Genomic DNA, 25,013 nt, shown 5'->3' with positions numbered 1-25,013 from the left:
AGCTGTCAGAGTTCAGGTTTGTAAGGTGCAAATGAAACAGCCCTGGACTCAGTCTTAAGACCCGAACGGATCTTGTTCAGTTTCCTTTGGTTTTGCTCTTGAATCAAAACATTTTTCTGAATTGCTGTTTTTCCTGGAAGGAAACACTGTAAAACATGAGCTTGTTATGTTTGTCAGATTTCAGCAACAATAGATGACTCATTCTCTCACCAGGTCCTACTTGTGTCCAGCCTGCTAATTTGTGCTGCTCTTGGTAGATCATGCCGACATCATTATTGAAATGAACCGGCTGTGCCTGTTCGCATAGCTTTACACTCTCGTTGGTGCGTTGTTCAGTTGCAGGTTGTCGATCAGTTGCCCTGCTTTGTAAATCTGACCCAGAAGCTAGTTTTCGTAAAGAGCACGTGTATCTGGCTCCTGGACACACCTTTTCCCTCTGTTCTGTCTTCTCATCCAATCAGGCTTCAGAAGGAGGGGTCTGATGATAGCACGCCTTCATCTGAGCGTCTCGGCGTGCACGTGAAGGGTGAGGAGGAGTGTGGAAGCGTGCATATCAAAGGGGAGAGCACCGAGAGTGAGCTGGAAGAAGAGGAAGAGGATGAAGATATCATTCAGTTGAGGGAGGGCGACGAAGAGGAGAGAGGGAGTTACAGTCAGGTTTGTGTGTGAATACAGTGCAGCTTTGCATCATTGATAATCAGCTTGGTTCATGTAAATGGGTGTGGTCAGTTAGTGAGCTTGGGCTCATCTGATAATGACAAGGTGTCCAACAGGAGCTCCTTCAAAGCCCACGGTCTGTCTTAAAACTCAGGACTTGTTGGTTCCACAGCGTCATCCCACAGAGGGATGAGTCACACAAATGCATCACTGACCGCCTTCCTGTTGTTTTGTATCTCGCTGCGTTTGCTCTGTTACAGCGGTTGCTTTGCGTTAGTGATCTGACTCATCCCAGCTAATGGTCGGCCTCTTACTTCAGTCTAAAGCTGAGGTGGCTTCAGGTGTTTTTCACCCACGCGCAACTGTTTTCACACATAGCAATTCTGAGCTGCAGTACATTTACGTATCACTTCAGAGTATTCCTTTTGGGCTGAGCTCATTGCATAACGTGTCTTATCTGCTTTCAGGAAAAAGAACACACATTGAATTTTCCAAAATTTGCCAAACGCATATTTTTCTCGTCTTAGACGAGGCTAAGCGTTCTTGAAGAGCCAACTTATACAATGTGATGCTCAGACCACTTGGCAGTGTGCAGGGTGGTGACGTCTAACTGTGTGAGCACAACACTGTTCAAGGACTCTGACTGAACGTAAGGATCACTTTGCTCAAAGTGGATCAGTGATGCTAACTACATGAATTCTTTCCTATTTAGTCTGCCATCTGGTATTCTAAATATGTCGTTCCACAATCAGACTCTGATGCCAACATTTGGTATCAACAGTTGAATTGGCCAAAAACAGAAGGATGAGCTGAGCAACACCAAAAGACCACGGAGACTACACATGGCAGATAAAGGTGATAATCACAGTTGAGTTGTTTCCCTGGTAAACAAAAGCCCTACATAACATTGAGTAAAGTTGAGAACATTTAAATCTACAGTTAGTGAATGTAAGTAGAGTTTAACCTCAAAGTGAGTGGCTGCAGTGACGAGCACAAACAGCCAGATTAGAACAGCCTTACAAATGTGAAACATGATAAGAGCATGAACAGGGACAAGAAAGCATCATTATTCATACACCTGATCGCCTCTCCAACATAGTAGAGACGGCATTAAGGACGTACCTGTCATATCTAAGAAGTAAAGCCTCAACAGAAATACTTTAAGCCTGCCTTTTATCAAATGGCCAACAGAGGGCGACTTGACCAGCTCTGAAGAAGTGCCGACGTTTTTTTTGTAAACACTTCTGCGATGAGTTTATGGTCACAATCATTCAGTTCAGGTCACCACTCTTCTTTATTGATTATGTGACTGCAGGTGCAAACTGTACTTTCAATCAGATGCTGCAAAACTGATAAGATAGTGCTTCACAGTTCAGCCTTGCAATGGTCCAACAGAAGCACCTCTTAAAGCAAAACATGGAGAGGTCTTCAGTGGTTACCAGCTTACCTGAGCACACAACACTGAAGCCACAGAAGGAGAACTCTCAGTTTTTGGTTTGGCTTCCGAATGTTTAAAGGTTTCTGATATACTCAGTTATGGTACACTGCTCTTGTTACTGTGGAGGGAGTGTGTATAAAAATAGCTGTAATTCCTAAATGCTTAATGCAAGATTTGTGGTCAGCCTCTTGAATTAAAGCTGAAGTTTCCACTTCAATCGCATCTTGATTGCTTCATTTCATTGATTTAGTACGGAGGCAACATTTCTGTAGGAAAATTGTGCTGCTGTCTAAATACTTCTGGACCCGACCGTAAAGGTCCGTGTGTGACGTGCGTGCTAGCGGTCATTGAGTTTAAGTGCATTTAACCTGCACATTTCACTGTGTTTTTCAGTCATCTTTCTCTCTCCAGCCCCATGACACCTCTGACCCGTGTTCACTGTGGGTGGTACTTACTGAGAGGAGGGTTAAAGTGGATGCTGTGATTGTGGAGAAACAGCTTTATTTATTTATTTTTGCACCGGTACTTGATGAGTCATCAGAAGAAGAAGAAATCAGATGCTTAACCAAAACAAAACAAGATGGCATTTGAATATGAACAACTTCACTGCTTTTATGCAGCGTATACAGTAATATGCAAAATCAGAGGGAGGATGCTTCCTGAGAGACTGCATGATGAGATCAGGGCTCTGCAGGGGTTCACGTCCTCTGCTGCAGGACCTGTTGTTGCTCAGTACTGCAAGTATCAGGTTGGATGTTTGGGGCACGTTGGGGAACAGTGGAGGAAAGACAAAAGCCTTTAAAGCTGACCCAGCCTCAAGATAATGATGCACAGACACACACACACACACACACACACACACACACACACACACACACACACACACACACACACTTGTTGATGCCGCAGTGACATCACCAGCTGATGACTCAACCACTGGACTCACCGCTGTGTGTGTATGTGTGTCCTGTATGTCTGTATATCTTCGAGTGTGTGTCTTTTAGTGTCCACCCACGCGTGATGAGTCACCCAGATCGCAGCAGGGAGCACAGCAACACTCCCTATATATAGACACCACAGAGTGTGTGTGTGTGTGTGTGTGTGTGTGTGTGTGTGTGTGTGTGTGTGTGTGTGTGTGTGTGTGAGGGGAGTGGTTACACAAACCTGAAATCTCACACACATACCATGAGGGGGTGGTGATCAGTTAGATTTCAGGACAGTCAGTCCAAATGTCATGAAAACGGAACACAATTTTTGTGAATGATACAATATTTTGAATAGTGATTTCAGTGTGTGTGTGTGTGCGTGTGTGTGTGCAGAGACAGAGAGACAGGACTGGTTTTAAGTGTGCTCTCCTCTTAAACACACACATCCTCCATCGCTGCAGTGAATGAGCTGATCTCTGATTCATCCTCCTGCAGCGAATCATTACTTTCTATCTCTTCTCTCCCTCCATCCCTGTCCCATCAGGCCTTGCAGCAGCTGGGTGTGTTCCAGTCCTCGTTGCCCCACAGACCCCTGGGTAGAGCGCAGTCCTCTCCTGCAGCTGCCGTTAATCCCATCAAACACCTCTTCACTACCGGTCAGTTTTCTGTGTTTGCGCTTCTTATGTGGTTGTGCGTGCGCACATCTGGTTTCCCATTGGTTAACAATGTGATGGTGTCAAGTCTGCCTACTGGAGGCCTCCATACTTGTTGCCTAGCAACAGGGAGCTGACTCTCTCGGTTGACGGTTCAGATGAACAGCGCATGAGCCCATCACTCGTACCTTGTTTTATATTTGATTATTTTCCAGTAAGAGCTCTTCCTGTTTTGATGTTGCATTGATGTGCTGGGACGAGAACGTGCAGGTCAGGTCAGGGTGTTCTTTACTGTATGCTCTGAATCCACAGGACAACAGCGCCATATGAGACTTCCTTGCATGAGTACTGTAAACTAAACTGTTACACAGAGGAGTCTGAGCACTTCACGTTTTAATCGCCTCACCTAGATTTACTTCAGCTCACACTGTGCAGCTGGCACACTTATAAAGTTTATTCAGACCGTAAGCTGCGTTCTTGGCATTTTCAAAGCCAGAGAGAGGGAGCGTCACAGTAATGACCTGTTCTGCTCCAAGTTTGAATTCTTGGATTTGAATCATAGTTCATAAGTAATCCTTATTCATCTCACACTGCGTCTGTTATTAAACAGATTTATTCTGGTATTAAATTAGCTTTTAAGTCTTTGGTACCAAATAAAGACTCAAACCATGAGTTTTGTGCTGTTGTTTTCCTAGTCCAGTTCTTTTATGTAGAAAAGGGTTCACTTTAACATGAGCTTAGCCTGAGATGGGGTCTGACCAGGATGAAACGAGGGCAGATCTGACAGATGTGGCCTTGTAAAAATGCAAGCTTGAAAACAGAGGCTCCAGAGAGCATGCTCATGTTAATCCTGATAATGAAAGCTGGTGATTAAGGTGACCCGTCTCTCTTTGACAGTTATTTCAGAGTAAACGTGTGGCTGTAAATTTTGAAATCTTAAATCTTCATAGATTGTGTTCTTATTGTGCTGCTGTGACTCATTTCATGCTTAAAGTGGATCTTTTGTTTTCCACTCCGTAACAGACCAACCAGTGTTAAATTCCAGTTTACGAATATAAAAACAGACTTTATGCAGCTGCACACAAATACATGTAATTGGTAGTTGCTCCTGACATCTTGTGGTGATCATTGGGTACTACAGCTGCTGTTGACCCGGTGTCCATACCACTGAACTACAGGCTTTTATTTCATTGCAATATCTGTGTGTATCTTTTTCCTCTCCCTCTCCAGGGCTCGTATATGACAGTCTGATGCTGAAACATCAGTGTGTGTGTGGGAACGCTCACATCCACCCAGAGCATGCTGGGAGAGTTCAGAGCATCTGGTCCAGACTGCAGGAGACAGGCCTGCTGGGCCGCTGTGAGGTACACACACATTCTTAAGTTTCAGATAAGGCCTTCACACTGACAGCAGAGCCTGCAATGATTTGTTCAATTCAGTTTATTGATTTATACACTGTGTAAAAGCAAGTACAGCACATCTGTCATTTCTTGCAAAGTTGATTTTGTTGTATGCAAACATTACTCTCTGTCTGTGTGTGAGCAGAGGATTCGTGGGCGTAAAGCATCTCTGGATGAGATCCAGTCCGTCCATTCAGAGTTCCACACCCTGCTGTATGGAACCAGTCCGCTCAATCGGCACAAACTGGACCACAAGAAGCTGCTCGGTACCCGTCTGTCTGTCTGACTGTCTGTCTACACTTTCTATACACTGAAGCTTGACTAAAGTAAATCTGTAAATTATAAATTACAGAGTAAATTATAGAGAAAAATGCAGCCCTGGCTTAACTTTTGCTGTACGAGTTAGCATGAGTTTTATCGCTTCTTTAAATGTTCCTGTTTAATTTTTAGAAATAAAGCAATACATCAATCAGACACCCAGATCAATTATCCTCACAGTAACTCCACAGAGGAAAATAAGACAGGAATGTCACAGCATCCTTACTGTAAATAAGCTCAGGACCCAGCAGTGTGTCCACTGTAACTGAATACTTTACCCAGGAAACATCATTTGTAATTACATAAAGGTTGATAACATTGAGATGTCGTGATGACTGAGTGTGTGTTCTGACAACCCAGTTATGGTCCTTCCATCCTGTGTTTGGCTGTTGCCTGTGTGGGTGTCGTACCCACTTTACTGTTTGCCTGTTATTATTATTTCCACTTGTGATAAATGTATCGAGCACTTCCTGTGCCGTAACCTCAACTCTGGCTGATTTTCGTTCCAGGTCCGATTAGCCAGAAGATGTACGCTGTTCTTCCCTGTGGAGGAATAGGGGTGAGATTCTCTCTTTCTAGCTGGTCTGCCTGTGTTAGTGTTAGCCCTGGTCTGAACTGTGTGCTGCCCCCTGCAGGTGGACAGCGACACAGTGTGGAATGAGATGCACTCATCGGCTGCAGTGCGCATGGCGGTGGGCTCGGTCATCGAGCTGGCCTTCAGAGTGGCTGCAGGGGAGTTAAAAGTAAGGCTTTCACCGAGGCAACCACAAACCATGAGTGTGAGCTCATGCTGCGTGCGCGTCCCCCTCACTCTGTGCTTGTTTCTCTAGAATGGCTTCGCAGTTGTTCGTCCTCCAGGGCACCATGCTGAGGAGTCCACGGCTATGTCAGTACACCTGTCACAGAATTCTGACTACATTTCTCTCACTACATCTCCAGCTTGACTAATATGTTTTTTTAATGTGTTTGCACAGGGGCTTTTGTTTCTTCAATTCAGTCGCCATTACTGCCAAGCTGCTGCAGCAGAAACTTGGAGTGGGCAAGATCCTCATTGTGGACTGGGTGAGAGGGCAGACACACACACACACAGTCATGTTTTCATATTTTTGTGGGGACATCTAATTGACATAATGCTGTCAGCCTAAACCTAAACCTAACTGTAACCCTGACACTAAAATCACATCTCAAAAATGCCTTAAGCCCGTTCAGTTATCTTAGTGAGGACCTTCATTGACATAATGGTTTCCCTAGCCCCTTACCCTAACCCAGGGGTGTCAAAATCAAATACACAGTGGGCCAAAATTCAAAACTGGATCAAAGTCGCGGGCTAACATTAATATTCATTGAAAAAAATCTTCCTCCAAATATAGCAAGGAATCTTTTCTTATGGACTCAAACAAGTTTTGCTGAAAATCTGAATATGGAACAAGCAAAGCTTAATACTGAACAATATATATAACTATATAAACGTATGTATAACTTAAAATTGCACACATGCAAAATCAAAATTCCAATTAAATAACACATCAGTGGAATTCATTTCTTAAATAAAAATGTATTTGTAGCCTTCTGAATTAAATTTTATCATTTTATCATTTATCAGATTTTCATCATATTCTCCCACCTGTCCAGAAAGCTCCTGTTTTCTGCCTTTCTTTTTGCCATTTTGGGATAGATAGCATGGCAGTATTTGCATGGTTGCTATGGCTATGGTCAACAGAGGAGAGGGTGCTAATGGGTCCTGTCATGACTGACGCGCCAAAACACCAACAGAGCATTCTGGGAATTGTAGTATTAGCAGTACATGCACTGTATAATACTGGCAGGCCAGCTCTGATAGTAATTTTGTATGGTTTCGCGGGCCAAATGTAATTAGGCTGCGGGCCAGAGTTTGACACCTATGCCCTAACCATTAAAAATGAATGCCTAACCATAACCTAATTGTAACCCTGACACTAAAACCACATTTCGAGCCTCAAAAAGGCTTCAAACGTGTGAGGACCAGTGTGTGTGTGTCCTCACAAGTGACTGTTGGTTTTCACAAGTATAGTAGAATGCAGATTTCGGTCCTCACAAAGATAGCTAGACAGGAACACACAGTTTCTCTATGACTATAGAAAACATTATATTTACATACATTTTTTAGGCATTTCATATTTAATAGAAAGTGTAATAATAACTTCATTTTTACTCCAAACTTCCCCCCCTGAACAGATGAATGCTTCTTCAGTTTGGGTGAAACAGATTCATGTTAATACATTCATCTATCAATGTACTGAAAGATGAATGTATTAATGATGCAGCTGGAAGCAGGATTTAGGCTTACTGGGGTAAGATCAGGGTTAAATGTGACTGTTCATTATTGCAGGTGAAGTGACGTGATTGGACAAAGATAATTTGAGTAAATACAAAATGCACTATTTGAATAATGATTTCATGTGTTAAAGGATAAAGAAAAGCTATCCAAACCTACCTTTTGTGTATGTAGCCTAGTGGACTCATTGTATCTTTGTTAAATTATGAATTATTTGTGATTCACCACATTTTATTAGGATATCACAGTTCAGTTTTGCTAGCCACACCCAGACCTGATTCCTAGCAGACCTGCCGAATCAAGACATCAGTTATAGCGTCAGTACACCCTCTACATCGGTCCTTTCACTCACACAATGTTATCACACAGTCATTTCTATTTATCCCGCTTTAACTCTCAGAAAGCTGCTGAAGTATTCTCCATCTATCTGTCTGGAAATGGTTATAAAGCCGTTTCTAACGCTTTAAGACTCCAGTGAAAAACAGTTAGAGCAAAAGGAAAACAAAGCCATGTCTCACATTTACCAGAACAGCATCTTGACGATCCCTGAGAGTTTTGGGAAAACATTTTTTTAAAAGGTTTTAAAAAGTTAAACTAAAAGGGAAATGAATCTGAGTGAAAGGCTAACCCGTCCCTGTGTGTCCACTGCGTCTGTACCATACGTTCCCTCTAACCTTCTCTCTGACGCTGCTGTGATATGTCACTGCAGGACATTCACCATGGCAACGGCACTCAGCAGGCCTTCTATAGTGACCCCAACGTCCTCTACATTTCCCTCCATCGCTACGACGACGGAAACTTCTTTCCTGGCAGCGGCGCTCCAGAGGAGGTAATCACACAATCCCACCGGTCATTCTGTGGGTGTGAGGATTCGACAAACCAAAAGTTTCAACCTCGGCTGACCAAACTGGCCAAAAAGATCTCCACTTGCATAATGTAGTGCACAGGAACGAACAAGAGGCAAATCAACGAGAAGCGGTGGCTATTTGAGTTTAAATGGCAAATATGGTCACAGGAGAGAAAAGACCTGATTGCAGGATGCAGGAGGCCAATGACTGAGAAAGCAACAAGAATACAGAGAGAGATTAACTGATGGTGAACAGGCAGGCAGACAGCTGGAGGCTCAAAGACACAAAGTGAAACTGACAGAAATGCAAAGACAGCAGAGTTTACAAACAGAATGGCTAAAGACACGTGATGATGATTGTTGCTCTGTCCCTGTTTGTCCTGCTGTCTGCAGGTGGGATCAGGTGCAGGTGTTGGTTTTAATGTGAACATAGCGTGGACCGGGGGAGTAGATCCCCCAATGGGTGATGTGGAGTACCTCACTGCTTTCAGGTAAAACTTTTCAACGTGGAGATTTCATCGTTTCGTGATGTTTGTATGCATTTGAATGGTGTTAATTCAGGTTTGCAACATAAGTGGAATCAAATTCTGTTGTTGTTGTGTGTGTGTGTGTGTGTGTGTGTGTGTGTGTGTGTGTGTGTGTGTAGGACTGTGGTGATGCCCATCGCTCAACAGTTCAGTCCAGATGTGGTCCTGGTGTCAGCAGGCTTCGATGCAGTGGAGGGTCATCAGTCTCCTCTGGGAGGCTACAATGTCTCTGCCAAATGTGAGTACAGCCTTTAGTTTGTTTTAATTTGGGGTTTTTGCTCAACTTCTTTTTTCTTTTTTGACCACAACTGTTTTTCAACAGTAAGACAACAAACGAATAGAAACATGCTGTCTCTGTACAGAGCCGTCTTCTGAGGAGTCTATGTGACTATGGTTCACATGCAGTGTTTCTCACGTGTGACGGTTGTGTGTTGGCAGGTTTTGGTCAGCTAACGCAGCTGCTCATGGGTCTGGCGGGTGGGCGGGTTGTTATGGCGCTGGAGGGCGGTCATGACCTCACCGCTATCTGTGACGCATCGGAGGCCTGCGTCTCTGCGCTTCTGGGAGACCCGGTGAGAGTCAGAGTCTAATATTTATGTCTTAACCTTAGACTTTTACCACCTGGAGGTGTTAGCCACAACAGTATGGAACAACAACACCAGTGTTTACAAGGTTTTGTGATGGTTTGAGGTGACTGAGCGCAAACTGCAATTACTGCTTTGTCCAAATAAATTCACTCAAATGATGGAAAATCTGCTTCGTAGCTTTCTTACTGGGACAAAAGCTATGAAGCCGATTACACTGTGATACACACACAACCACATTCACACCATGTAGTGCATGTCTTTGGACTGTGGGAGGAAGCCAGAGTATCCACTAACTCATAAACTAATAAAGAGATAAAGCATGTTAGCTAGCCTGTTCTGTGATTCAGTGATGAGAACATCACTCCTCACTGGTCAGCAGACTTTCTTGAAGTGTTGAGCACTTATTTTTTGGTTTTCCCTTCTCTCTGTCTCCGTCAGTGCGACTCTGTGTTTCAGTGGCCTCAGGAGCAGCCCTGTCCAAAAGCCTACGCCTCCCTGGAGAGAGTAATAGAGATCCAGAGTAAGAAACGCTCGCTAAACTGCCAGAAACCCATGAGATCGTATCTTCTCAACTTCCTGATTGTATTTCTTTCTCTCACTGTGTCCCTGCAGGTAAACACTGGTCCTGTCTCCAGAGTTTGTCTCAGACCAGTGGACACTCACTACTCGACGGCCCCTTGGGGGCTCAAGGCCAGTCAGAGAAGGATGAGGCGGAAACGGTCAGCGCCATGGCGTCTCTGAGCGTTGATGTTGAGCAGCCAGGCTCTGTTCCTGATAGCACAGAAACCAGCAGGTCAGCAGTGCACAGTGAAAGCTTTATGCTACAGGGCCAGGAGAGCACGCATGTCATCCAAGAACATTAGTGTTGTAATTCACAATGAAATGAAACGAATCATGTTTTCAAACAAATTCTCAGGCTTGTATTTATTCATTTATGTTGTTTTGCTTTGACCTTCTCTCAGGTCCACAGAGGAACCAATGGAAGAGGAGCCCTTTTCGTAGGAGGAGCTTAAACAAGAAGCCCACCAAACTTCCACTTACATCTCCTTCTAGCACCTCTCTTTCTCTTCCTCTTCCTCCATGGAGTGTGCATTGGTAAACACAACACACACACACAGAGCGCAGTCGTGCTGTTGTGGAGGACTCCAACTGGCAAAGGAGAACTTAACGGAGGAGAAACCGTGTCATGCGAAAACATGGATGCACTTCTTTTCTCTACTGTTTCGTCCATGCAAGGAGGAGCAGACGACTTGTTAGCACCTCCGTGGGTCTCAGCAGAGAGGGAGCCCTTGAATATTTGACCACCTGTACACAGCACCACTGAAATGTTCTCTTCCACCCTCCAATCATTCTCGTGACCTTTTTATTCCATCCCTGCTCCTTTGTTTCCACTGAGGGACGATGACTGTGGAAAAACTTGAATCTTAAATGCCGCACACCAAGCGGACGACTGGTCCTCTTGCGTGTGTCGAGCGCAGGGTTGCCCGTTGGAGGAAATAACTGGTTTTAATATTCGCAGGGGAGGAGGAGGAACTAGGTGCCTTTTTTTCTGTCCACAAAAACTAAAACTAAGTCCAGAAAACACAAACCACCACCGCAGCACCTCAGTACAGCAACCAGCTGATCAGGACTGAAGAAGCACACTTTTAAACACACACGCAAACACACACACACACACGCTGTTGTTGATCCAGTTGGTCACTTCATTTCTGAGTCCTTGTTTCTTCATCTGGATGCCTTAGTTTGTCCCAGTCTCACTATTTAGCAGCCTGTAGAGAGATGGAGAGAGAGACTCATGAGCTCATGTAAATACATATTCTGCTTCTTGACTATTTTTTAATATCTGGCTATATTCCAAAAGACTGAGTTTTGCTTTTTTTCACATTTTTGAGGGAAGAAACCCCTCTAAAGCCATCCTCACACACTAGAACTCTCCAGTAAAAATCTCAGTTGAATATTAGTAATAAGATTAAAATAATATTCAATCAGACTTTTGTGGAATCTGGTGGAAGCGTCTCAGGATCAGATCAGCTTTAGCAGGATTCATGTAACTAATGAAACTGCAACACCCATCAGTCCTCTCTCTCCCTCGCTCTGTCTTTATCATTTGTGTTGATCTAGTCATGTGACCTAAACCCTGCACCTTCTTCTTTGAAGGAGGGGACTGTGGGATTGTACTTTTGAAACACCGCAGTGACCACCGCAGTGACCACCACGTCCCACGTTATCTTTCTCTCTCTCTCTCTCTTTTTTAAAAAAAATAATTGTAATATTTCCTGTTTGGTGTAAATAGCGTCTCCTGTCCTGTTGGCCATGGTTACATCACAGCAGGTTTGGTGTGGTCACTTTTCTATATCTGTACATACACATATGTATAAAACCACAAAAGACTTTCTCTTTTTGTATAAAAAAGCAAAAACAATATTCTATATAAATATATATATGTAAACAGTGTTTTATCCAATCAGATTGGATTTCTGAATATATTCTATTTGAAGATTTGAAGTTTGAAAAGGTTTGGCTGTTAGACAGGAAGTAAGCACATGGTCTGATGCGATCAGACCACGACCTGTTTGTTTGTTTGTTTATAGATGCTCAGGATGGCTGAATATTGTTGTGTTGGAGGGGGGGTGGTCAGCAAGCTCTAGTTCTTCTAGCAGGACTAGCGCTGCCCTCCGCAGGCAAACAGCAGCAACTACAGAAAGGTGATATTAAGGTCAAAAGTCATGGCTGAGTAAAATAGGCTGGTCCAGTGATTATGTGTTTTTGTAGTCCAAATGACGCTAGCTCCTCCAGAGACTGTGGTATTCATTCTACATATCACACGATGGTACCAAATCATGAGCCCTGTAATTCTCATACGTTAGGTTTGTATCAGCTCTGATCCAGGAAGCAGTGAAGCAATGATGGTCACTTGATGGATCGTGAAATGAGGTACAGCAGGAGTGTTGAAAACAGCCTCGCTGGATGGATGACAGTCAGACCTCTTAAATGCTGTTAAACTCACTACCATCCATTTTCTAGAGGTCACAGCAACAGTCTAAGCAGACATGCTAAGACGGTCTTCCTCAGCCACGCCCTCCATCTCTTCTGGGGTGATAAATGGGTGTTCCCATTCCAGCGTGCCCTGGTTCTGCCCCACATTTAGTTGGACATGCCCAAAACACCTCACCCAGAAAGCATAATCACCACCTTACCACAGTGGAGGGCTTTGGCTGAGTGATCCCATGGGTTCAGAAGTCATTGTTGCCCCTTGTAGGGTCTGTCAGGGTGAAGTGGTTCTGGGTGAGGACCAGGGGATCAGCCAGAGCCTAGACCATGAGGCTGGACTGGGATATTGGTATTTCATCCCCAGCTGTCCACAGTAAACTTGAATAAACTCACTACAAACTGATTACAATCAAGGTGAAATAAGCAGTAAGTACTGAGAGCGAGGAAAACCTGCTTCCTCAGGTATTATTGGACGTGGTTTGCACCAACTTTAATGGAGAAGACCGTTTTTTGTTGAGGACACATCAGGAAGCTGCATGCATGAGTTAGCAGTAAATGTCCAGGTTGGCACTTGGATTGCCTGAATTGCTGTTAAAGCTACATGATTCTCAGTTTGTGCATGTTCAAATTGGGATGTTATCACTAGTTTTCCAATGGTGAACAGACACAGGTCTAAAGGTGTGTATTTCTAATGGGAGCAAATATAATCCTGCATATATAATCCTAAACAAATATGAGGAATTTAAAGATATAATCCAGGCTGAAAGCTACACAGCAGCTGTAGCCAAAGCTGGCAGAAAAATGTGCAACTCAGCAGGCTTATCAATATCACTGTTACATCAATAGATCACAGGGAGATCCGCCTAGAATTAGAATTTCTTGATAGATTCATTTTCTGTTTTCTCATATTGTTTAGTTGCATCCTCGTGTCGAGATGATTTCTCATTTCAAGCTTGTTCTTTTTCAAATTAAGACTTAAGAGCATTGCTCAGATTTTTTAACAGTCTCGTTTGAGTCAAAAAAAAGTACATGCTTTGTTTATTCTAAGGTTTTAAGTATCGGGCATAAACAAAATGACTGAGTCGTCACCAGCTCTTTAAATGAGGTCATTACAAAGTCAGATAAATAAAAGCTGGGATAATTCAGTAGTTTGTAGAAGCACAAGCAGCAGTAACCACTGTATGACTATCATTTCCTCACACTGTTGGAGGAACAGCTCTTCTTTACAACATTGCTTTAGTTCATACCCGAGGTGCTCTGCCTGGGTTCATGTCAGTTTCTCTGACCTTGGGGTGATTCTGAGGTTGCACTTTATCTGATTATGTACTGATATGTGAAACATTAGAAGTTACATAGGGCGTACTTTCTTATTACCACGACTATATATCATGGTGACTTACATCCAATGAACAGAGCGCATATGAAGGCTGTTAAAACTTTTAACACAAATTTCGCTTCCATTCTGTGACAATGACTGAGAATGCATCGTGTGCTGTTCCTGGATCAGTGCTGACAATCCACTATTTTCAGTGCAGTAATGAAGGAGCGAGTGCTTTGTTACATGATATAATCCTCACATCCTCATTAAAAAAGTGCAGTCAAATTGCACCACTCATGAAATCTTTAAAGTGAATGTTTGAAAGTGTTGAGGTTTGTTCAGTCTCAAAAACTCAACCTACCCAACTTCAGGCTCAAGCCTGCTGACTGCTGTTTGGCCACCACCTTCCCATTCTGACCAATCACACAGAAGCTTCAGAGCTGGACCGGCCTATTATGAAAACCTATTGAAACTCAACTCAGAAACACTATACTGGGACGTCAGGGGACTAACTCTGATTGACGTAATCGTCAACCTCACTAAACTTCATTTCCCAGGACCCTTTGTGGTGTTCTAGCCGACGCTGCTACCTCTGGGTCTCGTCCATTTAAAGCAATACCACAGTGGTAGAACTGCAGTGACGGGAACAGAGAGCGAGAAGGCCATAGCAACCGATGATCGGAGGAACTCTCTGTACCTTTTTACACAGTGTGGTTGAGTGCTCTTTGTGTATATTATCTGTCAGGTGGAATGGAGAGGCAGTATTGATTGATTGATTTATTGACCTGTGTTTCCAGGTGGTTTAGTGTAGTCTTTTTGTACTATTGTAAACACTAAGGGCATTTTGTCCATTTAACACGCAGTCAGTAATAGCAGCGCCTTGCGTCGGGTTCGTGGGGGCCGTAGAGTGAGCGAGAGCTGGACAGGTCGATCGTTTTAATGACCTGACACCGCAGTGCTACACGGGGTCAGCTTCTGAGCTCGACTGGAGTTCATGCAAGCACAAAGGGAGCAAATGAAGAACTTTGGAGGCAAGCAGCAACTACCACAGGTGTTGGTTCAGATGAAAAATACCTTAACATTTATAAAAATGAGTAACAACAAGTAAAAGATTCACTTTGTTAAAGGATCTTCCATTCCCTCAATAACTAGACTAGCATCTTGTGGGCATCATGGTCACTGTGGCCTAAACCAGCGGTCCCCAACCTCTTTTGCGCCACAGACCGGTTTATGTCTGACAATATTTTCACCGACTGGCCTTTAAGGTGTAGCGGGTAAATGCAACAAAATAAAACCAGTACCAGTACCAAAAAAAAGAAGATTTATTCATAACACACGGAAAGGACCCAGGGAAACCGAGTTAACGAAAAAAACGATAAAAAAATAATGCTAAAAAACCCTGAAAACCATGAATTTCACACCTGAGCCTCAATACTCGCATCCCGGCACCAAACTACTCATGGACCGGTACCAGTCCCAGGCCCGGGGGTTGGGGACCGCTGGCCTAAACTGTTAAACCAGTGAAGAAGAAAAGACTGAGTTGATGTAGTTAAACAGTAAGACTTTGTTTTCCATTTTAGAAAAGATGATATAGAAATGTAGTTTTGCTTTTTGTAATAATTAGGAAAAAGGTTCAGTAGCAGCAATTAGCATCTAATCTAATTGGTAGGTTTTCCTTTGAGATGCAAACAAGTGAAGAGAAACCAGTAAAATGGAAACAACCAATAAATCAGATGTTGGTTTTCTAAGTCCTTTGATTTGGAAGTGCACACAATTTTTCCAATTTTCCTTGTTCTTGCATTCACAAAGGGAACAAATTGTTAGTTGATTTCCTGTAAATCAAGTTTGGATAACAATTTAGGTATTTTCAAGAATTAAAATCACATTAAAAAAAAGCCTTGACCCAACAAGTCAACATGTAAACCTATAAGAGCTCATGATTAGCTACCTTATCTCGCTAGGTCAGACTTATTTTGTGGTTTTTATTAGTTCCACAATAAAAATTAAAGATTTAAAAGAATTAGAAAAAAAATAACAGGAAAATCCTCCCAAGATGTTGTTCAGATGGGTTTCTTGCAAACTCAGTCGGATCTAGAAACGGAATTGCCAAGCGAGCAAAACTTGACACCAGCAAAGTTTCCAAAGTATATGACGGCAAACGTTTATCCCTTTCTTCACACATGGTTGTGAACAGTTCTAAACTTTGCTCATCTTTAAAAATACCCAAATTTCATATTAGCATTACTGTCCAAGATTCGATTTTGAGTGAGCTCCTCTGTGTCGTCGTAGTCGACAGATGCGATGGACAAACCTGGCCTAATTTGGAAAAACTGAATGAACCACTTGTGGTTGCGTTGATTTAGCACGTTACCAAGAGACGGCCAAACCCTTCAGCTGTAGTGGTTGCTGCTTGGTGTCGAGGACACTTATGAGCACAGATCGAGGTGGGAAACATTGGGATCTTGCCTCAGCACGGGGGCTGATTGCGCTAGCTGGAAGAGCCCAAAGAGAAGAGGGAAGGGAATGGAGAACTCTTTCAGGACACCGTGCTGATGCAGAGAGATGGTTTGGGTTGTCAGGGCACCTCCCCAGCCTGGAGGCCACATAGCTTTACTGCTGCTGCCACCCACACGACACTGAGGTGAAACGCACACAGTCACACACACTCGGACTATTTTGCTACGAGTTGATACTGTGTATTTCTTGATATGTTTGATACTGTGGTGTAAATGTAGTGTCCTGCTATCATGCGGTGTTCAGGGGCGGGGGTGGGAGAGCGGTACATTTGGGCTGTCGGGTGGGAGGGAGACAGAGGAGGTTCGCCCTCTCTCCCTCATTTACCTCCTGTTTTTTGAGGGGAGACGTTCTCTCTGTTACCTTTCACTCGTTTCAGCTCGCGCCTGAAACGTTGTTTTTTTCTTTTCGGGAAACGCCATTTTTGTTGAAACTGATCACGAGCACATTCCTGACTCTTCTCTGTCTGTGCTGTTGTTTTCTCCAGATTCTTGCCTGTTGCGACGATATAACATGTGTCTAGTTCTTGCTGACTCACATGTATATAAAGTGCATATATGTGTACACATGTGCAATACACGCTATTCGAGCAATCTATTACTGTGACTATTATTGATGATGATACTTGTCCCTTTTTTGAAGTTTCAGCCTGTTTTTTGTTTGTTTTGTTTATTTTTTGTTCCCCTCCTCGTCCTGATTTGCTGTTGATGGATTGTGTTGCAGGAGCCTAAAAAGGGAAGGTGACTATTGTGATTCTTCACGCTCAGTTTCATTTCAGGGGTTTGTGGACATTTTAACGAAGCCCTTTTTTTATTACTCTCGCTGTAATGTTGTGATGTTGACCCTGATTACCTGTTTCTCTGTTTTTTCTTTTTATTGTTTTTTTTAAGTGGGCTTGTTGTTAAATTTGTCTGGAAACTCAATAAAGCAATTCACCGATGGTCTGTGCAGTAACTTGTATTCTGAAACTTACAGAGCGCTTTTCTAGTCTCAGATACAGCAAGAGGCTGTCTGTATACAGACTATGGATTGTTTGTAAAGCCTGAAAGTTGCCATCATGATGTGATCAACTGGCGCTAACTCTTGAAGGAATTCAGCTCGGCTTTTGAAATTGATACCACAGGCGCGTCCACTGGGAGGCTGAGATGGAGTTACCCTGGTGGGTGGCAGTATTTTTGAACTCTTTGTTCAGTTTAGCTTTTTGACTGTCTTGATTTTCTCGAGCCAGAAGTGAGCATATTTGAGCTAGCAAGCGTGGTTATTGAGCTGAAGCAAGCCAAAACTGAAGCTCAGGCGTGTCTGTACCACACAGCGAACCATATTGTTTCATATGATTCCAGTAAAATGGTTTAAAGATGACTCACAAGTCCACTTCTAATTAGCAAAGATGAGGTCTGTGTTGGAACATCTGTCCATGGCTAACTAAGCCTTAACAAAACAGCAGCTGAAATTAGCCATAGACTGAATTTCATTGTTGAAGTTGGGGTTTTTGATGTGATCGACTTGTCTTTCAAGTGGCCTGTAGAGCAAGTGCTCGGGGTTGTACAGCCTATTGGCTGCTTGCTGAAAAGTCATACAGTGCACGAGGAGAACCCTCCTCTGAAAACTCTGGATTGGAGAATGGAGACCAAACTTTTGAAGTAATCATCGTTATGGACACTGTTAGCTTAGCACTAAATCGCTATGAGCCTTTAAATCGCATTTGGATAAGGTTTTATATTTGGTGTAGACATGAGAGCATCATTAACCTTGTTATGTTGTTTATGCCCTACTGTCAGTCATTAGTGTGATCGTAAGGTCATATCTGAAACAACTCTTCTACTTGTTAGATCAGCTTAGGCAAAAAGGAAACAGGACACACACACACACACACACAAATGCTTTCTAGGCTCATTCAAAATGCATCTGCTCCTCTAAGAGTGTGTTCACACAACCTTATTGATTAGTATATTTATTTTTCTTCCAACTCCTCTGCAGTTTGTTTGAGGAAAGGGCCAGATCTCATTCTAATCCATCTCCATTAGCATGTGTCCTCATTATGGGATGCAGCAGAGCACTCACACCATAGAAACTGATTCTACTAGGAGCAGCTCGACAATGTTTCTCTGTGCAGCAGGAGAACACTTTTTAGGTTTCTGGGTAAAAGGGAAGTGAACCAAGTTCCCAAACTGGTCGTGCCTCAGGTCTTCTTTGGGCAGAACCAGGCCAACGGTTCAACAAGGCCACAAAAATGAAGTTGCATCTTACAATCCACCATGTAGGAGTTTAAACATCTTTGCCAGGTCACAGACATTTTTATCAGTAATGACAACTTATTTGTGAACAACTCATTTGTGAGGAAAAGACCCACTGACTGATCTGCTTTTATGCTAACTGTGACAGGCCTAAATCTGGTCCTAGCACTGGAAAAAGCTGCTAAAATGCAGCCAGTTTGTAACCAGTAACCCAACTGGTGACCAAATTAAGGGATCCTGCAAATTCCTCAAAAAAACAAAAACAATTACACTCCTATTAGATTTCTTTTAATTAGGCTTTATTATTATTCAATTTTCACTTTGACAAGAGCTGAAACTTAGTAAAAAAGAAATATTATTAAAATGAATTAGTTTTTTCAGAAACTTTAAGGACATTATTAGTTTATTGTATAGAAAAAGGAAAACAGCTGTGAATATCCCTCAAATATAATTTTCATATTGTGTCTGTATATCATCTCTCACACAGTTGATCTTGTCTGCTTTGACTGCTTGATGCTTTAGCTCTCTGGTGAGTAGATCTTGATGAGGTGTTGCAGTTCGGTGGGATATCCGGTGACTGGGCAGCGGTGGTTACTTTTCACGTATGTGTAAATGCAGCGGTAACAGAACACGAAGCCCGAGGTGGACAGCACGGTGGCATTGGTGTGGGGCTTCCTGCACAGAGGACAGTTCCTGCTTTCTGAGCCCAGCCCGCCCTGATCCTGCTGCAGGTGGAGCGGGGGTGGAGGAGCCGGCAGGGAGGTGAGAGCTTTCACTGTGCTGAGGTTCTCCGACGAGTACCACCACTCCAGGAACTGCAGGAAGAAAACACCCATAGAGAGGGAAGAGGAGACAGACACAGCCATGCCCCTCGCTGCTTGTGACATCATCCACCACGCTCTCTGCATCACGCTGTGAACACAGAAACAATGCATTGTGGGTGTTTAGCAATGTTTTTTTTTTATGACATTCCTCATTCAAGAACTGTAAAAAATATCACTGAGTGTATGTTTGTGTGGCCTCAAATCAATTCACCAAATGAGCTAAAGCCACACAGTGCACATCAGCAAACATTAAACTTGATAAGTGTTTAAAGTACTTAAACCTTTGGCCAAACAAAGTGAAATTAATCTCACTGTCTGAATATTCTCTGTGAAAAACATCTGTTTTCTAATGTGTTGGATCTGAGCCATCCCAGCAGACAGGCTTGGACCATAAGGACACAACAGTTTTGTGGTTTTTACATCACTGACTAAATGCACTTTAATGCATGGAACGTTGTATCAGCAACATAGAGTTAAACAGGCTGCATGAAAAACTTCCTTCAGTTTAGAATCTGCAACTGGTGATCTATCCGGGTACAAAGCACACCTGTTAGGACACCACTGTGGGTAAAAACAGAGACAGCAAGGAGTTTGCGAGCTGTACCTTCCTCCAGCTGGTCTCCCGGGAGTCCTGGCTTTCCACTCCATGTCTCTGATATCTTGAGTGTTAAGTCGTTCCAGTCTGACCCCGGCCAGCCACAGGAGAGGACTGTGGGTCCTGGAGACTCCAAAGACAAACAGCAGCTGCTGACAGAAGATCCAGGTCTGCCAGGCTGAGCTGACGTACGGATATGCTGCTACGGCCGCCCGGTACAGCCTCTGGCTCCTCGTCTGCGCCAACCGGATGGAGAAATCCTCCTCATCCCTCTGCCGTGCCAATGTAGCCTCTAGCTTGGCCTGCAGGTATGGCAGCAGGCACAGAAGAAGAAGAGACCACCAGCGGGATGTCCTGGTCATCCCGAGGCGCACAGGAAGTCTCTGCCTGCCTGAAACTCTTTTCAGTCCGTAGAAGTTCTCCGAGAAGGAGGCACTGCAGTTAGACAGGAAGTGGTTCTGAAGGAGGAGGTCCAGCAGCAGGTAGAGCTCATCAAAGCATCGCCACAGGAAGCCAAAGCGGGATGGGTTGGACTCTGCCAGAACCTGGAAAGGACACCAGGAGCTAGGCTGTTAGAACCCTAACACTGATCTATGGAAAGTATAAGTACCACCACACACACACGCTCACTTTGACTGCATGTTTCAGTGCCGGTCTGACCGCCTCCATCAAAGACTCCTGTGCCAGGACTTCAAACACTGATGGCTGCTCACTGACAACCGTGGATGTGAGATGGGCTCCGGCCTCAGCCATGGCTGCTGCACAAACACAGCACAGTTACCTTTTACTGCCTTTTGTATGACCACTGCACTCAAGTCCAGACTGAGAGACTCTTCCATCTGTATCTTCCACCTAGAGCAGGGCGATATGGCCAAAAATATTTATCACGATATATATTGGAAAATTTGCGATAACGATATAACAGACGATATAATTGATGCGAGACAAAATACAACTCCACAACATTACTAGCGCAAAAAGACAACCTTCCATTTATTTTCACTTAAACAAGAAGCTGGTTTTTATGTACATTAAAGCTTTATAAAAATGTAACAGTGCAAATGCAAATTCCTTGCTGAAAGTTTAACCAAAAGGCATTTCCAGTAGAAATGGGCTGACATATCCTGAGCATAACCATGTATAATATCCACTGAAGTTAAAAAGAGGTGCTTTGCAACATTAAACTGCAGTGTGCAGTACGTATTTTTTGGACCATAAGGTGCACGGGATTATAAGGCACATTAAGCGAAACAAAGCAGTCAGATAAATCAAACTTTATTAAACTCATTCTTCTTGCTTCCTCCACTTCTGTACCATTGATTCATTAATGTTGAATTCTCTGGCAGCTGCTCTTTTCCCATGTTGTTGCAGTATATTAATGACTAACCTGGTATTGTGGATGGATTATCTCAGTTGTTCTCCTGACTGAAGTTTGGTCCGTTTACAGCATCCTGCCATGCGATTGCATTTGTCTCTAACCATGAAGAACCTTCACATTAACTTTTATAAGTGGAAAAGTGTTAGTGTTCGTCCTCCAGCTTCACTGCTTATGTTATGCTAACATAGCTGTGTCGCTAGCGATCACGTAGCACATCATTATATACCAGCTAGCCCAACTTCAGTAACCCTACAAACGTCACTGCTGTTTAGTTTCCTGTCTTCATTTATGTTGGAAGTGATAGCAGAGCTGTACGTTTGATTTTTTTCAGAAATCTCTCAGTCAGAACATGCTATATCATGCTTAGGTAACTAGCGAAACTAGCGAGCTAACTTCCGCTAGCTTCCTGCTAACTTCTAACTCCGTTAAATGTAATAACTTTTGTTTTCATGGATGCCTGGAAGTTAAACTTTATAGTTACACCTGGTAAAGCAGCAATGCTGATCGTTTTATTAAAGATGAAAGAATTTAGACAGTTTTTAACTCTAAGTGATGCTGCAGTGTTGTTTGACCTGAAACATACGGAGTTTAGGACCCAGATTACTCCCAGATTTAAGAGCATCTTAGTCCGACAAATATGACAATAACAACGGCCGCTTGCATGTTCTGCAAAAAAATGTGCTTTGTTGTGTATCTGACGGACAAACACCAAACCAGTTCCACATCACGGAAGTTGCACCATTTTTACAAACCAATTCTGGTTCATCTGTTTCACTCAACAATCGGCCATGTGCGTATGAAAACAAAGGCACTGTGCATGCGCGTTTTACTCCCATTCTATCGCGATATTTCATTTTCCTATCGTTGCCTAACATTATACCGGTATTACCGTGAATGGTATAATATGGCCCAGCCCTACTTCCACCTTTCTGTTAATCTTTGAACACAGAGCGCAAAGCAGGGTTTACACTGGCATGGTAGAAGAAAATCACCATGTGGTGCTGCGTTTGAGGAACAGCTTGAAATGCACTTTCTTGGGAATCTCACGACTAATATTAACTTGAAATCTGTCAGTCAGTCACGTTTAAACAGTTTTAATTCCCGTTTGAGGGGCAATTGTGCAGTTTTTATGTCCCGGCGCTCACTAAAACTAAAATTTATTCAAGTTAGGGCTGCTCAATTAATCGAATTTTAATCACGATTACGATCTGGGCTTTCAACGATCATTAAAAATGACTGAGCCGATTATTAGCCCCTCCCTCGTGCTTTACTCTGGCGCTGCTCCGTGTGGCAAATCGAGCGCACCTCTCTGCATTTCGAACACGCGTCACAACAATTAAGAGGACCCAAGGGAAGCTCGGAAAGCTATGCAGAAGTTATTTGGAGAGGAGAGTGACTGCCATTGGTTGAAAAGAGAGGTAAAAAAAACTTCAGTGGGTTCTGGGTTCGCGGAGTCGAGACGTGGGTCAAGTAGACATAGTGTGTAAACTTTGCTACAGTGTCGTAGCTGCACCACAGAGCAACACTGCAAAGTTCACTAAACATAGATGTTTACATTTTTCATTTATTTTTTATATTGCAAACATTTGCACTGTAATCAGTATTTGCACACTATTTTATATTATTTTTTAAAGTCATTATTCAATACATTGTTATTGTTAACCCTTTAAATCCCTGTAGAACCGGAGCTGCGTAAGCTAGCGCAATAATTTGTTTTGCATATGAAATCGGAGGAGTTGTACTTACATCTTATGCCATCAGCTTGTCCTCGGTCACGGTTTGCTTCCACATAAAGCTTTGCAAAAACTGCATGAAAAGCGCTTGCAGGAACAAAAACATAATATTCCAGAAACACGCTTTGCCGATCTGATCAGCTGTTCGTAACACTTCCCACATTGAAAAAGACGTCAACGCGAACTATCGCATGTCCGCCATTTCTTGTCCGAAACCGGAAGTGACGTCATTTTTCGCGGAAAATTTAGTTTTTTACTTGTAGGCCTTAAAAGCCTATACTGGTGTTTTTATAAGTCATGTTTGACTTGTTTCTGGAATGCTTAGAACTCGAATTGCACTGCTGGAAATAGTTTATTTTGATGCACCTGCTGATTTCTTTGCAAATTTGCATCATAGGATTGTTTTTTGTTTTTCCTGCAGTATATAAAAATTGCTGTATCTCCAAAATAAAACTATGAAGACACTCAAAATAAATTTCCTGTGGTGGGAAACTATTTTTTGCAACTTTTTTGTATTTAAAGTTTTGAGGGATAAACCTCTTAAATTTCCCCAAGTAGAAATATATGTAAAAAACAAAACAAAAACGATTTTCAATTTTTTTGTAGTTTATTGCACTTTTTTGCAATTAATGTAGTTACTCTGGACTTAATGCATACATATTATTAAAATATGGGCTATGACAGTTGTATTGATATATAGCAACTTGAAATGCTCCCAAAAATGGCACTACAGCATGTAAAAAAAAAAAAAAAAAAAAAAAGCTCTGGAGGACTTGGTTCTATGGTAGGTCTTAAAGGGTTAAATGAATATCGTCAAATAATCGAGATCTTAATTTCAGTGAAAATAATCGTGATTATCATTTTTGCCATAATCGAGCAGCCCTAATTCAAGTTTGAAAATTGCTGCCCAAATGAGTCTTAGGAACTATTTTAAGGTGGCTGGAGCACAAAAAAGGAGGTTTCTATCGGGGCTTTGTGATTCACACTTATCTTGTCTCCCTTACAGAGATTCAGTAAGCAACATGACGGATACACGCGGCTGCTGCATGAACTTAGAACCGAGGTACAAGGTGCAAAGCTGGCATGACCTACTTCAGCGTGAGTTGTCCCTGAAGGCTGCATGTGTCGTTAAACGGCCCAGGTGTCTTCAGTGCAACACTCTAAAGTCTTTAAAACGCAAGCCGCGTATATGAGCATTTGTGAAACACTTAATATGTCAGTGACGTTTTGAAATGACGGCTGGTAAACACCAGCTAGTGTCGCATCTTACTCAGTGCTAACGCCAGGTAAGTAAAGCACTGGACAGGTGCTATTACCAGTTTAACACAGTTTAATAGACTAAACAGTAAGAAGTACTGACGGCGCGGGGTAGCATTTACTTTTCACTACTTTATTTCTGTGGTCACACGTACCTTCCTCTGCTGGTTGCTAGCTCCCAGCTAGCAGGTCTGCATTAGCGTCGATTCTCTTTAGGCTCCTTCTAACTCACACGGCAGCGCTGAGCAAAACATTAGGACGGAGTTTGATTTTGTCCCATTTCTCTCCTCTCTCGCCCCACAACGTGTACTGTCCACAACAATTCACCATTTCCGTTTACACACGTTCTAAGTGTTTTTTTCTTCAACAACGTCATCGCGCAAGAATACGTATGCGACTACCCTGTAACTCTACGGTGATTGGCTGTTTCGCTATCAAGCAACCGATGACGCTATAGATCCTAGGCCACCGATAGGTGGACGCAGCCAGGCGGTGCCAAATA

At 43.0% G+C, this 25,013-nt stretch overlaps 2 protein-coding genes across 5 annotated transcripts in view; one reads left to right on the top strand and one right to left on the bottom strand.

The window, feature by feature from the left end:
- hdac5 (histone deacetylase 5) overlaps positions 1-17,430 on the top strand; it is a 41,925-nt gene extending 24,495 nt beyond the window's left edge. The window contains exons 14-28 of the mRNA XM_004572527.5: positions 462-657; positions 3,566-3,677; positions 4,905-5,038; positions 5,220-5,340; positions 5,902-5,951; positions 6,028-6,135; positions 6,223-6,278; positions 6,367-6,454; positions 8,416-8,535; positions 8,947-9,044; positions 9,200-9,318; positions 9,519-9,652; positions 10,106-10,187; positions 10,280-10,460; positions 10,630-17,430. Of these exons, the coding sequence (XP_004572584.1) occupies positions 462-657; positions 3,566-3,677; positions 4,905-5,038; positions 5,220-5,340; positions 5,902-5,951; positions 6,028-6,135; positions 6,223-6,278; positions 6,367-6,454; positions 8,416-8,535; positions 8,947-9,044; positions 9,200-9,318; positions 9,519-9,652; positions 10,106-10,187; positions 10,280-10,460; positions 10,630-10,669 (1,639 nt within the window). The 3' untranslated portion in view covers positions 10,670-17,430. The remainder of the gene's footprint in view (positions 1-461; positions 658-3,565; positions 3,678-4,904; positions 5,039-5,219; positions 5,341-5,901; positions 5,952-6,027; positions 6,136-6,222; positions 6,279-6,366; positions 6,455-8,415; positions 8,536-8,946; positions 9,045-9,199; positions 9,319-9,518; positions 9,653-10,105; positions 10,188-10,279; positions 10,461-10,629) is intronic.
- Positions 17,431-19,001: 1,571 nt separating this feature from the next.
- Positions 19,002-24,897, bottom strand: pex12 (peroxisomal biogenesis factor 12). 4 transcript variants are annotated; one of them, XM_076882914.1, is made up of 5 exons: positions 24,667-24,896; positions 21,531-21,643; positions 20,774-20,995; positions 20,153-20,688; positions 19,002-19,636 (listed from the first exon to the last, which is right to left on the bottom strand). In XM_076882914.1, the coding sequence occupies exons 3-5, from the start codon at positions 20,894-20,896 to the stop codon at positions 19,243-19,245; spliced, it is 1,053 nt and encodes a 350-aa protein (XP_076739029.1). In that variant the 5' UTR covers positions 20,897-20,995; positions 21,531-21,643; positions 24,667-24,896; the 3' UTR covers positions 19,002-19,242. The 4 variants fall into 4 exon arrangements, with proteins under 4 accessions (XP_076739029.1, XP_004572582.1, XP_004572583.1 ...); XM_004572525.3 differs by lacking the exon at positions 21,531-21,643 and having other exon boundaries at positions 20,774-20,901; positions 24,667-24,897; XM_004572526.3 differs by lacking the exon at positions 21,531-21,643 and having other exon boundaries at positions 20,774-20,898; positions 24,667-24,897.
- Positions 24,898-25,013: the final 116 nt, after the last annotated feature.

The sequence above is a fragment of the Maylandia zebra genome, linkage group LG4 (genome assembly GCF_041146795.1).
Source record: "Maylandia zebra isolate NMK-2024a linkage group LG4, Mzebra_GT3a, whole genome shotgun sequence".
Taxonomy (NCBI): domain Eukaryota; kingdom Metazoa; phylum Chordata; class Actinopteri; order Cichliformes; family Cichlidae; genus Maylandia; species Maylandia zebra.
This window is presented reverse-complemented; position numbering and strand designations above follow the sequence as displayed.